Consider the following 24949-nt stretch of genomic DNA (forward strand, 5'->3'; position numbering starts at 1 on the left):
TATCAAAAATATTTGAGTATAATTATACAATTTAAAATCCCCTTTCGTGTTACTAATAACAGTTGGGTTTTTAAAAATCACGCTACTACAGTCTTGTACCAGTGCGTTTCCCGTTGCAACATCATTATCAATAACTGTATGACCCAATAAGGACATAGCCATATCGTTCCCATCCGGTACCAAATCAAAGGGACCAATGTGAGCATTCTCTTTAGTATCCAACATTGGAACCCCCGACAGGTTTCCATCTGTAATAACGTCAAACTCAGTGGGAAAACTATATATGCTCAAGTCACACAATGTCCGGTCGTCAATAGTTGTTCAACTGCAATGAGCTCGAATCAAAGTTACTGTTAACATCATTATGACAACCAGTCAAAGTCATGTCATCCATAATAACGTGGTGCCCCAAGTGAACCAACGTAGTGTTGTTGTCACAAATAGACGAAAAAGATTTAGTCAAAAATGGATTGATCAAACCATCGCAATTGCTGTCAGATATACGGTATTTTTCACAATTCTTATCGCGATAAACTATAGGTGATGTTTGAAATGTTATAGGATTAATTATCAAATTGGCATTACCTATGATGTCTTTTGCCTGTAGGTCTTCTACCACCATAGGGAATCGGACGCCAACAGCTACTTGTACGCCCTCCATCCGTTTTTTGGGGGTATTGTGGTCTTCTGTTTTCCGATCCCTTCTTTGGGCGTGCACCCATAGTTCCAAAATCCTCTTCATCACAAGGTAAATGTTGGTTTTTAATCCTCTCTGAGCGTCTTAAACCTTCATCACCAAATCCTTCACCCAAGTTATCGCGCCCAAATTCCCCATATCCGTTACAGGAAATGACATCATCCATTTCGTCAAAGTTCACACCCGTGGTTCGCTGACCTTGGTTACCATGGTTAGAACTGACTCTTTTGGATTTTGGATATACCTGCCCCATATCGTAGATTTTTTTATTTCTATGAATCTTTTTACTTTTCTTTTGATAAATGATATCGCAACTGTGGTCTATATCTTTAATAATATTTAAGTAATTTGCATAATGTTGTTCAAATAACAAGTCCTTACTAATACTTTCGTTGAGAAGCTCAAGTTCACTCAATAAAGTCTCTGTCTTTATAGAGTTGTATTTAATCATGATTTCCATGAGCTCCAACCCCGTTTTATTGAATAAATCATGCAGTTCATTCAACATACCTTGTTCGTTGTCACAACCATTAGGGTATCTCCATAGCCTTAACCCCTTAGGAACCATACCCAGTTCGATGTTTCTCCTTAGGTAACCATTCTCCATTTGTGTCCGTTTGAGTTTGAACAATTTCATTTCAAACTCCTTAAGCATTTCTTTCATGGTTTTATGAATGGTCACCTCACTGTTGGTTTTAGCAGGTTTGTCAGTATTAAAAGAAAAGAAGTTAGCTTTCCAGAGTTCACAATCAAAAGACACACAACGAGCATCTGCAACTCTTGTAGTGTTCCCGGTATTTTGCACCTGTGTTCCATTGACTGAATTGTTAGGGGGAGGGGTGGTTTGGGTAAGTGGCAACCCCAAACTCCCTGAACTCCCCATGTTACGTGAGTCAGCTTCCATCAAATTATTTATGAGAGCAGTATGTACCTTGAGTTGTTCATTAATTTGCCTCAGCATAACCACCACATCGATGGTGACTCCTTCGCTATCCATTCGGAACAGCCGCAAACCAATAACCCACAGCAACCAACTACAAATTGTCCTCCGTTGGAACAGGAACCACAACCAAGATGATGGAAATACAGGCAAATACCAACCACATCCACAGATGGAAAAGCGCATGTAAAAACAATCACCCAAAATCTGTAAACTCTCTTAAGAATACTGCTCGACACGTACTAGTGCTGGAACCTCCGTTTATTGATGGATACAACAAGAATGACCTAGGTTTCGTCCGTCTCCACAGACGATGTTAAAATTAATAAATAACACAATGTGTAAAATGTTTGAATTTATATATATATATTTTATGGAATGTGGCCTAATGTTGCTAGGTACAGTTTTCCCATGCTGTGTGTAGCAGAAACGGATACAGTGTCCTATCCACTTTGAAATGGTCTGCTTTGAAATAGCCTTTCCCTGTGATCCTGCAGCATATGCTACAAACAATTGCTCAGTTTTCCTGAAAGCTTTTGTTTTGTCCAAGTAGAAACGTAGCTGTCTGTGTATGTCCAATGAATGCAGAAGTCTCTCTCCTTTATTCTGGGGATTTGGATAAAAAGTTGGCAAGTGAATAGTTTGGTTAAGAGCCAAGAGAAAATAAGGAGGATCTGTGTTGTAATGAGCCGAGATGGCAGAGGCGTGGATCTTAATGGATGAAAAGGATAGGCCTTTGTCCAGTATCTCAGTTAAGTATTGTAATATCTGAGGAATATTTGGGACAAGAGGGTCAAAGCTTTGAGCCTGGTTCCAGGCACAGAATCTCTTCCATTTTTCTGAATAGGAATTCCTGGTGCTAGACCTCCTGGCCTCCAAAATGACATCCATAACAGCTTTAGCGAGAGGTGTTGTCTGTTTGACTAAGGAATCTGCCATGCAGCCAGGTTTAAGGTTTTGAGCTGGCTGTGCAGGATCTGGTTGTTTTGTTGAGTCAGAAGATGTGGAATTTGAGGTAAAATCCATGGTGGGCCTTGACCTAAGTTCTTTAAGATTGGGTACCAGTGCTGGCGTGGCCAGTCTGGGGCAATCAGGATCATTTTTGGCTTTTCTTGTCTGGCTTTTAGGAGTACCTTTGAAAGGAGAGTCAGTGGTGGGAAGGCATAAACTTTTAGGTTTTTCCAGCTGAACGAGAGAGCATCCACTTTCCATGCTTGTGTGTGGTAAGTCTTTGTGCAGAAATTCTGTAGTTGGCAATTCATTGGGGAGGCAAAAAGATCTATGTCTGGACTCCCCCATTTTTGTGTTATCATGCTGAGTACTTTTGGATTTAATTTCCACTCATGAGGATCCATGATGTCTCTGCTTAAGTCGTCTGCCAGAGTATTTTTCTTTCCTGGGAGGAATTGTGCTTGCAGATGAACTTGATAGGTTAGAGCTGTGTTCCACAAGGTCATGGCTTGCTTGCAGAGGGGATAAGAATGAGTGCCCCCTTGCTTGTTTATGTACCACATAGCTGTGGTGTTGTCTGTCTTTAGTAGTAGTTGTCCTGGATGCAGAAGGTCCTTGAAAGCTGTTAGGGCATTTTGTACAGCTAGCATCTCTTTTTGATTGATGTGAAGATGCATTTGGTCTGCGGCCCACTTACCCTGAATACATTTTCCTGCCATGTGTGCTCCCCAGGCGTAATCCGAAGCATCTGTTGTTAGTGTCTGCCTGGCTGTGGGTAGAGTGAAAGGCTGTCCCTTGTTGAGGTGACATGCCTGTGCCCACCATCGAAACTCCTGTTGTAGGCAGGGAATAAGTGGTATTACTGCTTCCAAACTGTGACAGTGTTGAGTCCAAACACTTTTTAGGTACCATTGTAATTTCCTCATATGCAGTCTGGCATATGGTATTAGTAGTATGCAGGATGCCATGAATCCCAAGGCCTGCAGAATTTTTCTTACAGGGAGTTGGGTTTTTGTTGCCATCAATTGAAAGTACTGAGTCAGTTGTCTTTGCTTGTCTGGCGTGAGATAAGCCATCTGGGCCGTTGTATTTAAGCTGGCACCCAGGAATATTATCTCCTGTGAGGGCATTAGTTTTGACTTATTTTCGTTTACTGTGTATCCTAGGCAAATTAGCAATCTTTTTACAAATGCCAGATGCTGTAGAAGAATGTCCTTGCTCTCTGCTTGAATAAGGCAGTCGTCCAAGTATGGATATATTTGAATTCCTTTTTGTCTGCAAAATGCAATTACTGGTGTCAGGTATTTTGTGAAGACCCTGGGCGCAGTAGATAAGCCAAAGGGCAGTGCAGAGAATTGGTAATGCATTGAACCAGCTATGAATCGGAGGTATCTTCTGCAATTTTGTCTGATAGGGACATGCAGGTATGCCTCTTTGAGGTCCAAAGTAACAAGCCAAGCCTTCTTGCCCAGCATGGGAAGAAGCTGCTGAAGAGTCAACATTTTGAATTTTGGAACATCCAGGGAAGTATTTAGAGTAGAAAGGCCCAGTATGGGTCTCTAGGCCTCGTCCTTTCTGGGGACCAGGAAAAGTCTTGAGTAAAATCCTTGTCCTTGTTCCTGTTGTGGCACTTTTTGAATAGCTCTCATGTCCATGAGGGCTGTAATTTGTTTTTGTGCCTCTGCCCATTGATTTGGTGGCAGGTCTGGCATTCCTTTTAGCCTTGGTAGAGTGTGAAAGTGGAACCTGTAACCTTGAGACACAATATTCAGAACCCATTTGTCTTGGGTGACTGTATGCCAATTTTGTGAAAAAAGTGCTAGTTTTCCCTCTAAGGGAGCTTCCAAAAGGTAAATGCTTGGCATTTGAAGGGGGAAGTCATTGGGACTGTTTCCTATAAGGTTGTGACTTGTCTTCCCCTCCTTTTGGGGTTGAAGCACCTCACTGTCATGGTCTGTAAGAGCCTTGGGGCTGAGATCTGTCTCTTGGGTGTCTATATCTGCCTCTTTGTGGTCTGTCTGATACTGAAAAGGACCAATTTTTGGAGGGCCAATTTCTGCTAAATCGAGGTGGCTGTACCTGTAAGAAATCCTTCACTGTTTGCATAGATTTTGCTTTATCCTCCATTTTCTTTAATACCTCTTCTGCCTTAACACCAAATAAAATATCCTGCTGTAAAGGAGCATCCAATAATTTTGCCTTAACATGATCAGGTAAACCTTGTTCTTTTAACCAAGCACGTCTTCATATCACAGATCCTGTAACTGCTGCTCTACAAGAAGCCTCTAATGAATCAAAACCACATTGCAGAGTATGTTTTCCCACTTGTTCAGCTGCATGCAATAAATCCTGCATTTCCTTATGGTCAGGATGTTCTGAACTTGTAAGCATTTTTTGTTTTAACAGAGACATTAAATATTGTTGGTATTTAAGCATGTGAAACTGGTAATTTAAAGCCCTTACTGCTAAAGTTGCAGAAGTGTAAACTTTCTTCCCCCATCTGTCTAATGCTCTAGAATCCCTGTCAGAGGGAACTGGATTTTTAGCTGTGGTAGCCTTTACCCCTTTGGGACACTGGGAGATAGTTTCTGGGCCAGAAACAAGGTTTTTATAAAGAAATTTGTGAGAGTCAGGGACTCTGTAGTACCTGTCTGGCTTGACTGGAGCAGGGGGCAAAGAATCAGGATTTAAACAGGATTCGGAGAACACATCATCCACAATATCTAACACTGGCAGAATAGCTAGGGGCCTGTGCTGAGGCAATAAAAGAAAGTCTCTGAGCCTTTTCTTGGATTCTGAGTAATCCTGGCCTTCCCAATGGAAATGCTCCATCATGGTATGTAAAGTTTCCCCAAAAGAGTATTCCTCAGGAGAAGAGGCTGAAGGAAATGATTCTTCACCATCAGAGTCCTCCTAGGGGGGTAAAGAGTATCCCTGGTCTGAAGAGGAATCAGAAGAAATGGAGACCTGGTCAGAGGAATCATAGTCTGTATCCTGCCTAGGCCTTTTATCTGGAGGGGGATGGGAACCCCTGATCAGAGTAATTAAGTCTTCGGCCATTTTAAGCATCTGTTTTTTAGGCATGGAGGCCTGTCCAGGTGAATGCTGTACTTGTTTCTTTGTCTTTAATGGAGTTTTAGACTTGGCTGTAGATTTAATGGTAAGTTGTGAAGGTCGGAAAACACCTCAGAAGCCGATGCCTGCTCAGCGGCACTGGACCCTTCTGAGGGGTTAGTTTCCGTAGGCCCAATACCTTGAGTTTCCAGAGGCCTCGACATCTCCACGTGGGAGTTGGAGGCGGCCTGTGGCTCTGAGGTAGCAGGTGTCAGGGGCTGCGAAAGCACCTCACTGAGAACCAGCAAACCGGCGACTGGCCTAGAAGAGGCTTCATCGTCAGTTTTGGGCCTCGGATTCCTGTCCTTATCCTTGTCTTTGCGTTTTTTTGTGTATTCCGGTCGTCGGTTGTTCCGACGGCATGGTATAATTGAATCTCCGGCCAAAGTAATAGCAAGCATAGTCAAACTGACGTTTAATAGCGTTTGTTAAATCTAGCACAAAACTGACAACTAGTGACGTTGTAGTCTGGGCCTAGGCATGGAATACAGTAAGAATGAAAATCCTTATGAGGTATTTGCTTCCCACAAGATATACAATTATTAACTTTTACTGACATCGGTCTGAGGCAAGAAAAAGTTTCCCGAACAGGGTACTTAGCTTTTTTGAAGACTTCGGTTCTGAAATTCGAATTGAAAATCTCAGGAGTCGGCCGACCGGCACTTGCGAACTGCTTTTGCTTCGGGCACCGCGTGGCAAGAAAGACTGAAGAAAATGGCGTCGGTTGCATCTTATATACCCCTGGCGCACTGACGTCAGGGAAGAAGCGGCAGCAACCGACGCCGGACCAAGACTTTGGAACTCTGGCCGACTGCGGGACTGCCTGAAAGCAGGATAACCCAAGTGTAATGACTGCAGCAGTGAAACACGATGAACATCATGTTTTTTCCTCAAGGGCTAGAGTTAGTAGTAATGTACTGTATGTGGGAAAGGTTGAGGATTATGGTGGGTGTGTATAAGTACGTGTTTGTGGGTCATAAGGGCTTGGAAAGTGGATAGATTTAGTGTTGTGTGTCTGAGTGCCTTGTTCAGTGGTAGCATTACAGAAAGTTTTTTTTTTGGAAGGTGTTATGGTTAGTACACATTAGCAATGTGGAGCAGGGTGCAAAAATTAATGCTCAGAACACTGCAACTGCCCTTCTTTCACAAGAACAAACTGTAAGATCAGTTGCAGGAAAAACACACTAGTAGGCAACATGTTTCTCAATATTAGCTTAAAAAGGCACGTCCCTGTTGTTGGATGGATCAGAATGTAGTTAAATCTAATAAAAAAAAGAAAAAACAGCAAACTGGCAATAGAAACTGAGTCTTAACAAATTACCACTAAATAAATACTTGGAACACTACAAATCCCCCTTCTTTCACAAGAGCAAATTATCATCCTTTAAACATAAAAATACCAATAGCAGGCAACACAAGTCTAAATATTAGCTTAAAAATGAAGTCACCAAATCCAGTAAATGTGCCTAGTCAGGTATGCAGTATTGTGCAGCTCAAACAAGCACAAAGCTCTATGACACTGCAGTAATCAGATCATGCAAAAAACAGCAAAAGCCAACAGAAATCTGGACTGCCAACAAGCTACCAGCACATTAATGCTCATAACACTGTAAGATCCCCCTCTTTGTAAACTTCTGCAAGATCAGTTCAAAACTTAAAAATACCACTAGAAGGCAACCACAGCTCTCAAATGTCCCTGATTTTGCCTCATATTCATGCCCTTTTCCTCATAAAATTATTGATTTTCTGGCAAATCACCGAGGATTACAGTCGGTAAATAATGCCAAGCATAGCAGTTTCATACTTCCTATTCTTCAGAATATGCATGTTGATGTAAAACCTGTTGTTTTGTTAGCTTTCTATGCAAACTAGGTATTTATAAATTGTCCCTTTTGTATATTTGGCTTTGCCCAGAATTCTTGAGCAAAGAAGTTGAGAGCTATGCAGGCAACCCAAGTTTCAGTTTTAGTTTAAAAATGTTAAAAAGGCACTTTTCTGTGGTAAAGGAGTGAGAAGTAGGCAAACCTAGTAACTTTGTCTGCTCAGCTATGCAGCATTGTGCAGTACAGTTCAAATAAATGCAAAGCAGTGCAGCTGAAATTAAAACAAGGAAAACTGAACAGACAACCAATGGAAACTTGGAGTACTAACAAACTACTAGCAAATAATCACTCAAAATGCTCAAACTTATTTTCTCACAAAATTAAACAGCAAAATCAATTTGAATGGTATAAAATACCACTACCAGGTAAGATAAGTCTCATAATTAGCTTAAAATAGTTTAAAATATGAAAAAAAAAACAGTTTAAAATGTGCTTCCCTAGTATTGGGAGATCAGAAAGTAGTCAAATCCAGTAAATTTGTCTGTTCGGATGTGCAGCTCATCTCAAACAAAACTTTTTTTTTCTAGAACAGACATATTTCTAACTTTTGGCAAACTGCAAGGCAGCCAAAGAAAGCATACCTGCACTGGTATAATAGGTACAGTAAAGAAAAAAGATGTCAGATTCAAAACCTCAGACAAGAAGAACAAACAAAACACAAGCAAGAAGTTATATGTAAAAGATGATCATGCAAAAGAATGCAAAGTGAGAACTACTGGAAGTCCTACATACAACTTACAATAACTCTGTTATATTCAAAACCCTTGCATATCAAAAAAAAAAACTCTTGCTCTCCTTAAGCATTGAATATTGTGTTATTAGAGAATGACAACCTGCAGATCGGCATCCTGACTGGGGAATGAACGTTCTCCAGCAGGGTGTTAATCTACAGACAATGCCCACTGAAAAGTTAGTCTGATGCTCCATGGCAGCATAGCAAGCTGCTGTGGAACTCAGAATGAAAGAAACCCAACAGCCACCATTATTTTACACTCGCTAAGCAGCACTTTTGCTGTTTAGAGAGTGCAATATATATATATATATATATATATATATATATATATATATATATATATATATATATAGAAAATAAAAAAAGTGTGTATGTGTGCATGCAAGTAAGAGCAAGATTAATCGAACTGTTATTTTTACACTCACTAAGTAGCTCTTTTCCTGTTTAGTGAGTGCAAAAACTATATAAAATAGAAAAAAGTGCGTGTGTGTGCATGTAAGAGTGCTCACATGCATGAAAGCGAGGTGTGTATGAATGAGAGAGAGCAAAAGTGAAGAGTGAGCGCGATCAAGCACTGACAGCAGCAGCTGTTAAGAGGCTTGTGAACCTCAGATCTCTTAGCTCAAGATATCTGGATAAAGCCTAAAATAAAGGGGGAAACAAAGGCTCAGACTAGGAACACATTTTAAATACTGCTGTTATAAAAATCACAAAGTTGATTGAATAATAGGATTTCTGTTAGCATGCATTTTCTGAAGTGCAAGTGTTTGTGTGTATGAGAGACAGAGTGAAATTGATAGCCCAGTGGCAGCAGCAGTAAAGAGGTTTGCGTACCTCTCAACCTCTTAGCTCAAGGAATCTGGATAAAGCCTGAAATAAAGGGGGAACAAAGTCTCAAAAACAACAAAGTAGCTTAAATAACAGGATTTGTGTTGATATGAATTTTCTGAATGAAATAAAGTCTGAAAGTCAAATGGATGTCATTATTTAGTGACTTTAATCCCCAACAACTGGCAACAAACCACACATTTAGGAATAAGGGACCAAAAAATAAAATAAATATCTTGCGCTTTTTTTTTGTTAAATGATATAAATTGGGTATAAAATGCTTCCTCCACCACCATTTACATATGCTACAGCAACTCAAACTTCAGGCACAGGAACTATTTTAGATCAAAAATATATTAAAAAATAATATAGTAATAAAAAATAAATAAGTAAAACACAACAATTTCACAGACAGCCCATTCTCTAAGCACAATAATGTCCTTCCAGGTGTGTAGAGGCTCTCCAACTGTGGTGTCAGGCCTCAGAACACCCCTAGGTGGGCATTAAAGCTAACCAACAAATTAGAACTTTCCACAGTAGACCAGGATTGGGGTAGAATGCTTTACCTCTCCAAACTAGAAGAATGAACAACTTATTTGCCTTTAAGAGAGGTCTAGGCTGCTGTCTAGGGACATAAGTTTAAGATCCAATATTAATTGGTAGCAAACTCTTTGATGTTCTATAACAGGCTGTGAGTTTGACCATTCTGAATATTACACTGCACATTTAGTAGCAATCACTCTAGGTCTGCCTTCAGAATTACCATCATGAGGAAACTAGGTATCTAATAAAGCAGAATCAATTGGGGGGGGGGGTAACACCTACCTGGTCCAATTCCTACTTTGATGATATCTGCTCCAGACAAAATCAGTTCTTCCACCATCTCCCCTGTCACCACGTTGCCAGCCTGTGGAATAGCAAATAAGAACAGCATTAGTTTGGGGTGGTACTAGTTCTAATCAGAGGCATTCTGTTTTAACAACATTCCTCTTTACACTTCATGTTAATGAATATTGCTTACTCTGCATAAAACGGACTCGCATATTACTTTTTTATGATGCTATTTGTTTTATTACTCCAGAGATTTTATATTTCTGTGTTTCTGTGTAATAATCTTTGATGACATGCTGTACTGTTAAACTAGTACACACTACTTCACTTTTCAAAAAAAATACCCATCTTGGATAAAACAAAACTTAACATATCTTTTATGGTATCCTTCTACCAGGGTGATATTTTTTATTTTGCCTGACCTTGTTATAGAGTTCCCTAATAAGAGAACCATGTGCACAACTGGCTGAGAAAGCAGGACATACTCAGAAAGTTCTGCATGATAATGTACTAACATGAAGAGATATTCTATACCTCATGAAACTGTCTCCTACATGAATAAAAACATAACTAAATAAATGACTTTTAAAGCTGGCTTTGCTATCAAGGGGTTTTACTTCAGGCAGTGAAGTCAGTGATCTCTGTTCGATAAGTGAACATAGTGTCAGTGCTGAGAAAGCTGGTGGTATAACACTTTGTTAAGTGCACACACTGATGAAGGAAAGTGCAGTTGTGTACACTTACCATAAATGTAGATGTTCGAGTGTATTCACTGTTGCAGTCATTACACTTGGGTTATCCTGCTGGCAGGTTGCCCTCAGTCGACCTGAATTCCAAAGTCTTGGGTCCTGCGTCGGTTGCTGTCGCCTCTTCCCTGACGTCAGGTCGTCAGGGGTATTAAAGATGCAGCCGACGCCATTTTATTCAGTTTTTCTTGCCCCAGATGTCAGGTGCCCCCAAAAGGGTAGGCTAAAATTATGTAAATAAAACATACATGCACCAAAATAAGCTTTACCTTCATCTATAAGCAAATACACCACCTGGGTTGTATAGATTAGAGAAGTAGAAGATAAGTTCCAGCAAAAATAAGGGGGATGGCGGGTGGGTAACTTGGACTGCAACAGTGAATACACTCGAACATCTACATTTATGGTAAGTGTGCACAACTGTACTATGTTCTTCGTGTTTCACTGTTGCAGTCATTACATTTGGGTTGAGTCCCAAAGCTATGGTTGGGTGGCTGGAGCTAAACAGCATTAGGAGCAGCTATGAGGCCCTGCAGAACTGCAGTGGCAAAGCCTGCCCTGGATTTAGAGTAAAGAGGCAGATTGTAATGTTTTGTAAAGGTATGCACTGAACTCCAAGTAGCAGCCTCTAAAATGTCTTTGGTTGGTACTCCTCTGAGAAAGGCTGCAGAAGTGGCTGCAGCTCTGGTTGAATGTGGCCTAATGCCCTTAGGCACTGGTTTGCCATGCTGTGAGTAGCAGAAATGAATGCAGTGACTTATCCACTTTGAAATAGTCTGCTTGGAGATAGCCTTTCCTTTTGAAGCTGTGGCATATGCCACTTGTAATTATTCTGTCTTTCTGAAAACTTTAGTTTTGTCCAAGTAGAATCTAAGTTGTCTGTGTACGTCCAAAGAATGCAGAATTTTCTCCCCCTTGTTCTGTGGATTTGGATAAAAAGTTGGCAAATTAATTGTTTGGTTAAGGGCTACACTGGATACCACCTTAGGCATTAAGGTAGGGTTTGTTCTCAGAGAGACCCTGTCTGGATAAAAAATGATAAAAGGTTCCACAGCCATGAGAGCCTGTAGCTCTGAAACTCATCTTGCAGAAGTTATTGCTAGGAGCACAGCTGTTTTCCAAGATAAGAACTTTATATCTGCAGTAGCAGCTGGCTCAAAAAGAGATAAGGTGAGTTTTTCCAAGACATAATTGAGGTCCCATGCAGGTATTGGCGTTCTCCTTGGAGGCCTTAAGTTTTTGGCTCCTCTGAGGTACTGCCTTAATAAAGGATGATAAAAGAGTGGTGGCTCTGTATTGTAATGAAATGGCAGAGGCATGGATTTTAATTGATGAAAAAGATAGGCCTTTGTCCAGCATCTCAGTTAAGTATTGCAGAATCTGAGGAATATTTGGGACAGCTGTATCAGTTCCTTGAGCTTGGTTCCAAGTGCAAAATCTCTTCCATTTCCCAGCATAGGATTTTCTGGTACTAGGCCTTCTGGCTCCTAAAATGACATCCATCACAGCTTTACTGAGAGGTGTAGTTTGTATGACTACATTATCCGTCATGCTGCCGGGCTTAGGGTCTTGAGTTGGCTGTGCAGAATCTGATTGTTTTGCTGGGACAGTAGATGAGGTATTTGAGGTAAGGTCCAGGCTGGGCACTGGGACAAGTTCCTTAAGATCGGATACCAGTACTGGCGTGGCCAGTCTGGGGCAATCAGAATCATTTTTGGTTTCTCTTGCCTGACCTTTAGGAGTACCTTGGGGAGGAGAGGCAGTGGAGGAAAGGCATATACTGATAGGTTTGTCCAGTTGAAAGATAAGGCGTCCACTTTCCAAGCTTGTCTGTGATAAGTCCTTGTGCAGAATCTTTTTAGTTGATTGTTTTGAGGGGAGGCACATAGGTCTATGTCCGGGCGTCCCCATTTCTTTGTTATCATGCTGAAGACTTGTGGATCCAGGTGCCACTCGTGGGGATCCATGAGGTTTCTGCTTAGTTCATCTGCCAGAGTGTTTTCCTTTCCTGGCAGGAATTGTGCCTGCAGATGAACTTGGTAGGTCAATGCTGTGTCCCATAAAGCCATGACTTGTCTGCACAGGGGATAAGAATGAGTGCCCCCCTGCTTGTTTATGTACCACATGACCATGGTGTTGTCTGTCTTTATCAGTAGTTGTCCCAGATGAAGTAGGTCCTTGAAGGCTGTCAGGGCATTTTGAACAGCTAGCATCTCTTTTTGATTGATATGTAGATGCTTTTGGTTTGTGGACCAGGTGCCCTGAATGCCTCTTCCTGCCAAGTGTGCCCCCAGGCATAATCTGAAGCATCCATTGTTAGGCTCTGCCTGGCTGGGGGTAGTGAGAATGGCTGTCCCTTGTTTTGGTGACAAGCCTTTGTCCACCATCGAAACTCCTGTTGCAGGCAGGGAATTGGAGTAATCATTGTTTCCAGACTGTGGCAATGTTGTGTCCAGGCACTTTTTAGGTACCACTGAATTTTCCTCATATGCAGTCTTGCATATGGAATTAGTAAGATGCAGGATGCCATGAAGCCCAAAGCCTGCAGAATTTTTCTTGCAGATAACTGGGCCTTTGTTGCCATTTCCTTGAAATAGGTAGTCAGTTGCCTTTGTTTGTCTGGAGTGAGATACGCCATCTGGGCAGTTGTATTTAAGCTTGCACCCAGGAATATTATCTCTTGAGACGGTACTAGTTTTGATTTCTTTTTGTTGACTGTGTACCCTAGGCATGTTAAAAGTCTTATCACAAACGACAGATGCTGTAGTAGAATGTCCTTGTTCTCTGCTTGTATGAGGCAGTCATCCAAGTAAGGATATATTTGTATTCCTCTTTGTCTGCAGTAAGCAATTACTGGTGCCAGGCACTTTGTGAAGACCCTGGGCGCAGTAGATAAGCCAAAGGGCAGAGCAGAGAATTGGTAATGCTTTGAGCCAGCCTTGAATCTGAGGTATCTTCTGCATGACTGTCTGATTGGGACATGCAGGTATGCCTCTTTTAGGTCTAAAGTCACGAGCCAAGCCTTGCTGCCCAACATGGGCAGAAGCTGCTGTAAGGTCAACATATTGACTTTTGGTATATCCAGGAAAGTGTTTAGAATAGATAGGTCCAGTATTGGTCTCCATGCTTTGTCCTTTCTGGGTACCAAGAACAGTTTTGAGTAAAATCCTTGTCCCTGCTCTTGCTGTGGCACTTGTTGAATAGCCCTCATGTCCATGAGAGCTGCGACTTGTTTTTGAGCCTCTGCCCATTGAATTTTTGGCAGGTCTGGCCAACCGTTTGCCCTTGGCAGGGTATGGAAATGAAACTTGTAGCCTTGTGACACTATGTCTAGAACCCATTTGTCCTGGGTAATAATGTGCCAATTTTTGTGAAAAAAGTGCTAGTTTTCCCCCTAAGGGTGCTGCCAGAAGATCAGTGCTTGGTGCAGGCAGAGGGAAGTCATTGGGACTGTTTACTGTATGATTGTGCTTTGTCTTCTCCACCTTTGGAGGTAGAAGCACTCCACTGCCTAGACCTGTAGGATACTTGCGGCTGTGATCTGCCTCTAGGGCGTCTGGATCTGCCCCTTTGAGGTCTGCTGAGACTGGAAAGGACCAGTTCTTTGTAGGCCAGTTTCTGCTAAATCTAGGTGGCTGTACCTGTACGAAATCCTTGACCGTTTGCATAGATTTAGCTTTGTCCTCCATTTTCTTTAACACTTCTTCTGCCTTAACACCAAACAAGGTATCATGTTGTAAAGGAGCATCTAATAATTTTGCTTTAACATGGTCAGGCAGATTTTGTTCCTTTAACCAAGCATGCCTCCTAATGACAGAACCTGTGACAGCAGCATTGCCGGAGGCCTCCAGAGAATCAAACCCACATTGCAAAGTATGCTTTCCAACTTGTTCAGCTGCATGCAATAAATCCTGCATTTCTTTGTTTTCTGCACATTCAGAATTTGCCATCATTTTCTGTTTAAGCAGTGTCATGATATATTGCTGATATTTGAGCATATGAAACTGGCAATTTAAGGCCCTTATAGCCAAAGTAGCAGATGTGTAAATCTTTTTCCCCATCTATCCAGTGCCCTAGAATCCCTGTCAGAGGGGGTACGTTTTTTTGCAGTAGAAGCCTTGACCCCTTTTGGACCCTGAGAAATAGTTTCTGGGTCTGCAGTAGGGTTTTTGAAAATTGAATTTATGAGAGTCAGGGACCCTGTAGTATCTGCCCGGCTTAACAGGAGCTGGAGGTAAAGAGTCAGGGGTCAGACTAGACTCAGAGAACACATCATCTACAATGTCCAACACAGGTGGAATAGCTAGAGGCCTGTGTTGAGGAAGTAAAAGGAAATCTCTGAGTCTTTTCTTAGATTCTGAAAAATCTTGGCTCTTCCAGTGGAAGTGCTCCCTCATGGTATGCAAGGTTTCCCCAAAGGAGTAGTCCTCAGGAGGAGAAGCTGAAGGAATTGATTCTTCAGCATCAGAATCCTCATGGGGGAGAGAATATTCCTGATCAGAAGAGGAATCAGAAGAAATGGAAACCTGATCTGAAGATTCATAGTCTGTCTCTTGCCTAGGCATCTTATCAGGAGGGGGATGGGAACCCCTGATCAAGGTGATTAAGTCTTCGGCCATTTTGAGCATCTGTTTTTTGGGCATGGAAGCCTGTCCTTGTGGCTGGTGAACTTGTTTCTTTGCCTTTAAAGGTGTTTTAGTCTTTGTCTTTGAAGTCGGTTTAATATATAATTGTTTAGGTCTGAATACACCCTCAAAAGCCGATGCCTGCTCAGCGGCTCCGGACCCATCTGAGGGAATAATCTCCGAGGCTCCAATACCTTGAGTTTCCAGCGGCCTGGCCGACTCCACGTGGGAGTCGGTAGCGGCCTGCGACTCTAAAGTAGCAGGCATCAGGGGCTGCGAAAGCGCTTCACTGAGAACCGGCGACTTGCTTAGGAGAAGCTTTGTCTTCGGTTTTGGACCTCGGTTGCCTGTCTTTTTCTTTTTCTTTGCGTTTTTTGTGAACTTCGGTAGTCAGATGGCTGTCCAACGGCATTGTATAATTAAATCTTCGCCCAAAATAGCTTAATGCAAAGTCGTACCGACGCTTAATAGTGCGTTGGTTAAATCTAACATAAAACAGACAACTAGTAACATCGTGGTCAGGGCCTAGGCAAAGAATACAGTAAGAATGAAAGTCCTTATGAGGTATTTGCTTCCCACAAGAAATACAATTATTAACGTTTTCTGACATTGGTCTGGAGCAAGAAAAAAATTTCCCCAATGGGGTACTTAGCTTTTAATGAAGGCTTCAGATCTGAAACTCGAACACGAAAATCTCAGGAGTCGGCCGACCGGCATTTGTGAACTGCTTCTGCTTTGGGCACCGCGCAGTAAGAAAGACTGAATAAAATGGCGTCGGCTGCATCTTTAATAGCCCTGATGACCTGACGTCAGGGAAGAGGCGACAGCAACCGACGTAGGACCCAAGACTTTGGAATTCAGGCCGACTAAGGGCAATCTGCCAGCAGGATAACCCAAATGTAATGACTGCAACAGTGAAACACAAAGAACATCTGGTGTGGTCGGTGAGCTCTGACAGGCCCTGTCTATGACACCAATCACTTGTGTTTGATAAGTGGGTACAGTGCTGAAGGAGCTAGGGGGGGCAGGGGAGACAACTACAACACCAGTAACCTGTACTCAATAAGTACACTCAATGTGAAGGGACCTAACGAGGCGAGATTGACATGCTTTAACTACAACACTGGTGATCTGTGTTAAATAAGAGGTGCTAGAAATGCAACACCTAAAGAAATCCCAATCCCCCCATGCCCCACTCTTCAGGGACCTTAATCTTATTACCACAATAAACAGAACATGCTGGAGGGACAGGTTCCTAACCCAGAGACTTCCCATACTCTGGAACAAACTTCCCATTCACGTCAAGCAGAGCACTTCAATGGCCCTCTTTAAGAGAAATCTTGACGAGTGGGTGGTAAAGAAGTTCACCCCGGGAATCACTTCAGTGGCCTTGCTTGACAGAGGTACTGGGTACTAACTTTGGGCGGCATGATGGCAGGGAATCTTCTTGAGCTAGGCTTATAGAGGCTCCAGAGCCGTTAGCCTAGTCATACCTATGAACCTATGAATAATGTGGAGGGAGCCAATGAGGCGAGATGGACATGCTTTAAATACAACACTGGTGATCTGTACTCAGTAAGTGCACACAAAGTTGAAGCAGCTGGCAAGGAACATGAGCAGGAGAAACACTGACTGACTGTAGGAGGAAAGTGTGTGTGTGTGTGTGTGTGTGTGTGTGTGTGTGTGTGTGTGTGTGTGTGTGTGGATATACTAACCTACACCAATTAAACATATGTTTGGGAGGCAGTACACTATGTATCTTCCGGCATATCTACAACAGCAATATAGGTAGAAAGAAAGCCTCCACTAATATACAACACCATGGATGATGGCCCTTGTCCCAACTGCCCCTCTGGTGTCAGTTATGCTGGGATAGATCATGTGAACCTTTAGGCGATTTTTGCCTAAAGCTCCAATGGTGGTGGTGTTTCCATATTCATAAAGAATGCGCACATCTGCAGACTGGTAGCCCAACATAACGCATCTGAGATACTTCTTGTGCAGCTAACATTGGGTAAGACAGTGATTCAGGTAGTAGTCTGCTATAGGTCTCCAACCATGTACCAAGACTCACACTCCACATTCCTAAGCACCCTGGAGAATATTAGGATCCAACCTAATGCTCTCATAGTCATACTGGGCGACTTCAACTACCCCTCCATTAACTGAGAAAACTACTTATGTACCAAAACACTTGCCCACTGTTTCCTGGAATTCATTTCCAATGCCCTGGACCAGATTGTTCTTACCCCTACTAAAGGTAGCAACATCCTTGACCTGGTCATTACTAACATGGGTGACCATTGCTCTACACCAATACTCAACTCCTCCCTGGTTAGATCTGACTACAAACTAATCACCTTGGAAATACACATCCCTCCCACAAAGGTAACCACCATGAAAAACTTCTCCAGAGCTAACTTTGGGCTCCTAAAAACAGAGGTGGCTAACTTCACGGCATCCATGCAAATGGAGAACAGTTGCATGACAGCGAATCAACATCAATGCACTGTACAAACATGTACAGAAATGCACAGATCTTGCCATACCCAATAGAACCAAGATGCTCTCCTCCAAAAAAAGGAAGCCAATCTGGTGGTCCCCTGTCATAAAAAAACTCTACAACAGAAGGAGGAAACCGATGCGGAATAAGGTGAAGTCCCAAGACTGGAAAAACTCCCTTATCAGCCTCAACAAAAAGTTGAGATCCCTCATCAAATCCTCTAAAGCTAGCTATGAAAACAGAATTGCAGCAGATAGCAAAGACAACCACAAGGCCTTCTATAGTTATGTAAAGAATCTTCATGGCAATGCCCAGATTTGCTCTGAGCTACTGCACAATGGTACTTCCTATACTGAGCCAACAGATATAGCCAATATACTGGCCGACAGATTCAGTGCCAACTTTACCCCCCCCCCCCCCAAGGACCAGTCACAATAACAGTAGACAGGCACCCAGTATTACTGCTGCACAGGTTAAAACAGCACTGTCCAAGGCCAAGAATACAGCTTCTGTGGGATCTGACAATATCCCTGGCTGTGTTCTACATGAATTACAGAGTAAACTGGCACTTCACCTGTCTGCCTGTTCAATCACAGCCTCACCTCAGGCTTTGTTACTACCGAATGGCACACTGCTACAGTCATCCCTCTCCACAAAGGAGGAGCGACTACAGACCCTGGGAACTATCTATTACTATACTAAAATATATATATATATATATATATATATATATATATATATATATATATATATATATATATATATATATATACTTTCAAAGTGACCAATCAGTTAAGATAAACAATTAAATATTTATATCCGATTCAATTAATTTAAAAATAGTAGAAAAAAACATAGACATAAAACTATTAAAAACAGTATGCAAGTTCAAATGTGAATGGATATAGAACCATGTAGAAGGGAATTAGTGCTTTAAGGCTCTTGCCTTTAAAAATGGTTTTCAAAGAAACAGTTTCATTAATGCCTGGGGGTTTGTCTACATTTAGTTGCAGAATCCATTTTTGCTCAGCCTCTTCTTTTCTGTTTCTAATGTCACCCCCTCTGATATTCTCTTCCAGGACTTCTAAAACTAAAAATTTAAAAACATGGTGCATCCCTTCAGCTTCTGCATGTTTAGCTAGGCCACTACTCTCCTTTTTCCTTTACTATGTCCCTCATGTTTGTTTGTTTGTATCTTTCGGCTTTTCCCGGTTAGGGGTCGCCACAGCGGAACTCAGGTCCACTAATTATTGGTAGTTGATTTTTACGTGCCGAGTTACCAGCCCTGATGCACAACCTTCAACGAAGGTACGCCCATTCACGCATGTCTCCTCGCAGAAGATGCGCTAGCTGAGAATCGAACTGGACAGCGTCTTACTGTCAGGCGACAATGCTACTGCAGCACCACCACCGTGGGTGTTTTGTTTACTATGTCCTTCATATGTTCTAAAATGCATTATTTGAGCATTCTATTAGTCTTGCCCACATAAAAAACTTTACAATATTGGAAAAAACTAAGATAGACTATATTTCTAGTCCTGCAGTCTGAATAGAAATTAAATTAAATTCTAAACTTTTGCTGTGGATGTACAAAAGTGCTACATGAGAAAATGTACTTACAAGCTCTGCAGTTCCTGCACATATATGTCCCTATCCTATCTGATGTGTTCAGGGACTTGTGTGTTTGAGTTTTATAACATAACTGCCTTTTAAGTATTTTTTTTGTTTGTAAATGAGAAGTGAGGTCCAGAGTCTATGACGCCTCCAAGTTCTTTAGTGGCTAACAATATGTTCCAGTTCTTCCTAAATATATCACAAAATTGACTGACATCACTTGCATATGTAATGGGGAACCTGAGTTTCTCATCCCTGGAGTCAGTTTCAGGGTTATCTCTTGTAGTTTGTTCTGAGAAGTAAGGTCTACCCTTCCCTTGACATTCTTGATATACTCCTTCTATGGTGGTGTCTATTTCTGTCTGGTTATATCCTCTATCAAGTGGTTCTCCTCTTAACACTTCCATGGACCTCTCCAACTGCAATGAATTGAAGGCTCTGCAGATCGATCTATGCACTAACTTTACAAATAGCATTATTGGTGACAAGCTACTCTATTTGAAAGCATATCCAGCTATGAGAAAAGATTACAGAATACGAAGCTGAAAAACCTTCTAAGGGACGTGAATGAGTTTCAGTCCGGTGCTGTTTTCTCATGGCCCAAACCTTTTACTACAGCAACAGACCAGCCTGTATACCCAGCCTCTTTTGTGCTAGACGACATACAACCAGCAAAGAGAAGCCAAATAACTTAAGTGGGAGTGGCTGTAGCTACTACACCCAGCCCCTTTTGTGATAGATGACATACAACCAGCAAAGAGAAGCCAAATAACTGAAGAGGGAGTGGCTGCAGTTACTAACATTGAGTTTACCAGTGACTCCTACTGAGCAGCAGTCAACAGTAAAACCAAAGGATATAAATACATGAAGCAGCAAGAAGAATGATAACAGAAACCTATCTAATGAGAATTCCTCTTTCCCATGCAACAGAAGGGAATATCAGGAACTCAAATGATAGCCTTCACACTAATGAATGCTTTACTGATAAAAAGCAGATCAAAGAGCAGAGGAAGGAAGGGCCGAGTCAGGAAGACACCAAACACAGAAGCAACACGGAGCACAATGGTAACCCGCAGCAAGAACACAAAAGCCTGGTAATAAATCTTTCATCTTTAACACTAACTGATGCACATATGTCACTTTTGAATAAAGGGCTGTCATTTATTCCAGTCCAGAGAACTGTGTTAGTTGACATTCTTAAAGACCTTAAGTTATTTGGTCGCAACTTAACTTTAAAAACTATGTTTAAAGGACAGATGTCTGACAATGTGAATATTTTTAAAAAAACTAGTAGCTTTGTACCTAAATTACATCCTATAGTAGAAGCCTATGTGTCAGTATGTGAGAAGCAAATAAGGGAAGCATTTCATTCAGATAGAAGAGCTGTCTTTTTGTAACTTGAGTAAAGAATCATCTGATGCTTTAAATGACCTGAGGGAAATGCATTCAATGGAAATTAGACCTGCAGATAAAGAAGGGGGAATTGTGATTATGGATAGGGAATTTTACATCCAGCAAACAATGAAACTACTGAATGACCATGAAACCAATGCCTGTATCTCAGTAAATATAGTTAAATGCGTTACTGACAGGATTGCTGTTTTTGTTGTTTGACTTGCTGGCTACAAATTTGATAACAGAGGATTTATTTAAGTATTTTAATGTAGAAACTCCCACCATTCCAGTTATATATGGCCTTCCCAAGGTACATAAAGATATCATATGTCCACCTATGAGACCCATAGTGTCTAGTAGAGGTTGGGCAGCAGAAGCCATGTCAATATATGTAGAGAGTAATCTTCATCCAGTGATTGAAAAGTGTGAAACAGTACTGAAAGACACAAAATCATTTCTCCAAACATTGTATAGAAAGACAATTTTGATAAATAAAAGAGTATCTGCTTGTAACCTTAGATATTACATCACTTTTTACAGTGATTCCAAATCGGTGGGAAATACAGAACATTAGGAGCTTGCTATGTTCTAAATGTGTTTTCTCTAATGATAAAGTGAATCTGTTATGCAGTCTGCTTGAAATAATTTTGGACAATAATGTTTTTGTCTTTAAAATTATTTTTACCTACAAAAGGTTGGCGCAGCTATGGGCACAGATTGTGCAAACAGCTATGCCAACCTAACTTTAGTACAATGGGAAGAAACATTTCTACTACAGGGAAATGAATTTAGCAAATATGTTCTGTGGTATGCACATTTTGTGGATGACATGTTTTTTCTATGGGAAAACTCAGTAGAAAAGATGGGTAAATTCTCAGACTACCTACACACAACAACACCATTTTTAAAATTTACCTGTAAGTACTCAAATGAACAGATAGAATTCCTTGATGTTCTAGTGAAAAAAATCAGAAATGGGGCAGATGGCTACTAGCCTGTATAGAAACCCAATTCCATATTACATAAAAACAGCATGCATCCAAGACATGTTAGCAAAAATGTTATGAAAGGGCAGTTCCTGAGAGCCTCAAGATTACATAGTAAAAATGATGAGTTGCAGAGGTCCAATAAAAAGCCAAAACCAGTTAAATTGTGTTGAATGTAATATTATGTGAAAGCTAATACCGCCCTCTCTCTCTGAGTTTGGCCCACCTCTGGGAAATGGGTATAGATCTCACATCTTCTCTAACATGCTTTGTCCAATGCTGGGAATAGATAAAAATTAAAATCAAGCAAGTGGGATAAATTATGCTCTTGTGACATAATACATGGAGAAGATATCTCTGTGAACCTTCTAAAGAAGGAAGCAGGGTGCAGAAAACAGGGACATGATTTAAAAGCCCACCATTCCTCTTGGTAGAAGAAAGAACTGCTGTGTAAGGGTATCATAATGGTACATGCACAAAAAATGAAACCGCTACAGTGTGTGCATGTGTGTGAGTGCATGTGATAGGGATTTATTTTATTTTCCTGGGTAGAGCACTCATCTCCATGGACCTTTCTCAGACTCATTCCAGGATGCAGCTCCTTAATCCTCTAAGCCAACACCTAGACAGGGTTAGTGTTAGGATTATGGTTGCAGTTATGTTTAATATAAAATGTCTGCATCTTGTTTAGTGTTATAGTTAAGGCTAGAGTTACAGTTAAGGTTTACATGCATGAGTAATGACAGAAACTCAACAGATCAATATTCTTTTAGTTAGAGTCAACCAGACTATTTAGCTAGCATCCGTTAAAGCTTAAGTATTTTATCTGTGTAAATATTTTCTGTTCTTATATGCAAATATAGCTATACTTCTGCATATTTAACATATTTTAGTATTGTGAAACTATCTAAGCAAAGCTTTTGTTTACTCACTTTCAAGATCTTGTGGCTGGTATCAATCTATGCATTATTTATTATCAGCAGAGAAGGTATTACTTCACATTGTAGGACATCAGGCTGCTGTATCTGCCTCAAAGCCAGACCGACACTTTGCATATTACCAAAGATTTATTTTTATACATGCTTTACTAATCAAGGGTGGCATAGAAACTATTGGGCCCCTAGCCAAATCTAGGGCAGAAGCAGATCTACCTTGTAATGATAAAAGCCATAAGGAACTGGAGAATTCTACTTGCCTCTCCTGGGTTTTGTGTGCAAGTAATAATTTGTCTGAAAGGCAGTTACCACAGGAAAGGGGTACTGGAAGACACATATTTAAAGTGAAAGTGGCGAGAAAAGAATCTGAGCTGCTAGGCTACAAACTCAACTCAGCAAATAGTCAGTGTAGAGTCGTAGTCTGGATCTGGATGCTGGAAGGTCGTACCAAGAACAACAGTGCATATTCCCTGTATACTTTTCAGGCTACATTACATTTGGTGAACTAGTTACTGAATCAGATATTATGTGCCTCTTTACTACTTTACCTTTTCTAATTTCTCCAAATCTTTTGGGTTTCTAATACCATGATGGGAATGGACCCCATTCCTAAGTCAAAGTATGTTTAAAGTTCATGAAATTAGTATTGCTTCAATCTTTGATGTCAGCCAAAAGTGCTCTTTGCAGCACCCGGAGTGTCCCCAGTAATGACTCCTGCAATTCATAAGGGGTTACATGGATTGGTAACATATCTAAATATGATTGTAAATTCTTTTTTATCAGACCCGTTGCTTCTATTACTAGTGGAACTGTCTGGGTATCTTTCTTCCACATTGCTCTCAGTTCTGCTTGCAGATCCTGGTATTTTATGACTTTGTCTCTCTCTGTACTCAAGACACTATAGTCACTGGATGTGGCAATTGTAATGATCAATGCTACTTTTGTCTTCTTTTCTTGGACCACTATATCCAATTTTCTAGCATCTATCTTTTCAACTGTTGGTAATGGATGATCCCATGTGATATAAACTTCATCATTTTCTATGATGCTTTGTGGCTCAAGTTTCCAGTGTTTTTCAGCCACTTCAATACCATAATGTTTGCACAATCCCCAGTGCAACAGTCTCACCACATTATTATGCCTTTCAGTATACAGTCCTTCTGCCACTAGTGTGTCGCAACCAGCAACAAGGTGTGTGACTGTTTCCAATTCGGTTTTACAAAACCTACATTTGTTTGTTTCTCCCACATGTTCATTGGACTTTGTAAACCAGCATGCATGTATTCCACTATCTTGGGCTGCCAATATTAACCTTCCATTTCTTGGTTTGAATTTGCCTCTCCTTAACCATTCCTGCATTTGTTCTTGATCAGCATGAGGCTCTTCCAGAAGTCTTCTATACTTGCAACTATATTTATGTTTTTTTCCACATTTCTTGCCTTTTCATCTGGTCATTTACCTTATATTCTTTCTTTTGTGTTTTGGTACATTCAGTTGCTGTCTGGTTTTTATCTACTTCTGGTTTGATTTCCATTCCTGCTTGACATCAATATGCTTCTGCTAAATTAAGCAAAGAATTCATCTTAGATTTATTCTCCTAATGTTTAAAAACTTTCACTACATTTGGATCTTGTGAGGTCAGTAGATATGTGTGGAGTCCCATGAATGCAGATCTATACATGTAATCAATTTCAAGGAGGCCCATCCCTCCTTCGATCAGTTGAGTTTTACAAATCATTTGGTGAGCACAAAGCATCCTTCTTCTTTTAATACCTAATCTATCCAACACTTTTTGGGGCCAGTCAATCACTCCAAAACTGTACATTAGGACAGGAACAGCAAATTGATTTATAGCTTGAATCTTGTTCTTAGATGCCAGTGCTGTTCCCAGGATTAATTTAAGTCTTCTAAAGTATTCCTTACTGCATTTTATTTGCATTTGTTCATGTTTTATTGCTGATCCTTCATCAATTCTCAAGTATTAACACACTCCCTCTTGCTCAAGTTCTTTTATATCACATTCTTGTCCCAAACTGATGTTTCCCTGGTGCTGTAGTTTTCCTGCTTTAAAGGTTGCTTTTGCACATTCATCAAGACCAAATGACATTCTAATATCATCTGAAAAAGTTTTGACAACCTGCAGCTGTGCTTCAGTTCCTCATCTGATG

General features: G+C 41.0%; 1 protein-coding gene across 1 annotated transcript in view; it reads right to left on the reverse strand.

Annotated features, from left to right (window-relative positions):
• Window positions 1–24949, reverse strand: part of GMPR2 (guanosine monophosphate reductase 2) — a 415612-nt gene that overhangs the window by 273999 nt on the left and 116664 nt on the right. Inside the window, exon 5 of the mRNA XM_044058110.1 lies at window positions 9972–10053. Coding sequence (XP_043914045.1) covers window positions 9972–10053 — 82 coding nt within the window. The remainder of the gene's footprint in view (window positions 1–9971; window positions 10054–24949) is intronic.

Source organism: Protopterus annectens, chromosome 16.part0 (genome assembly GCF_019279795.1).
Source record: "Protopterus annectens isolate FY-2018-M chromosome 16.part0, PAN1.0, whole genome shotgun sequence".
Classification (NCBI taxonomy): Eukaryota; Metazoa; Chordata; order Ceratodontiformes; family Protopteridae; genus Protopterus; species Protopterus annectens.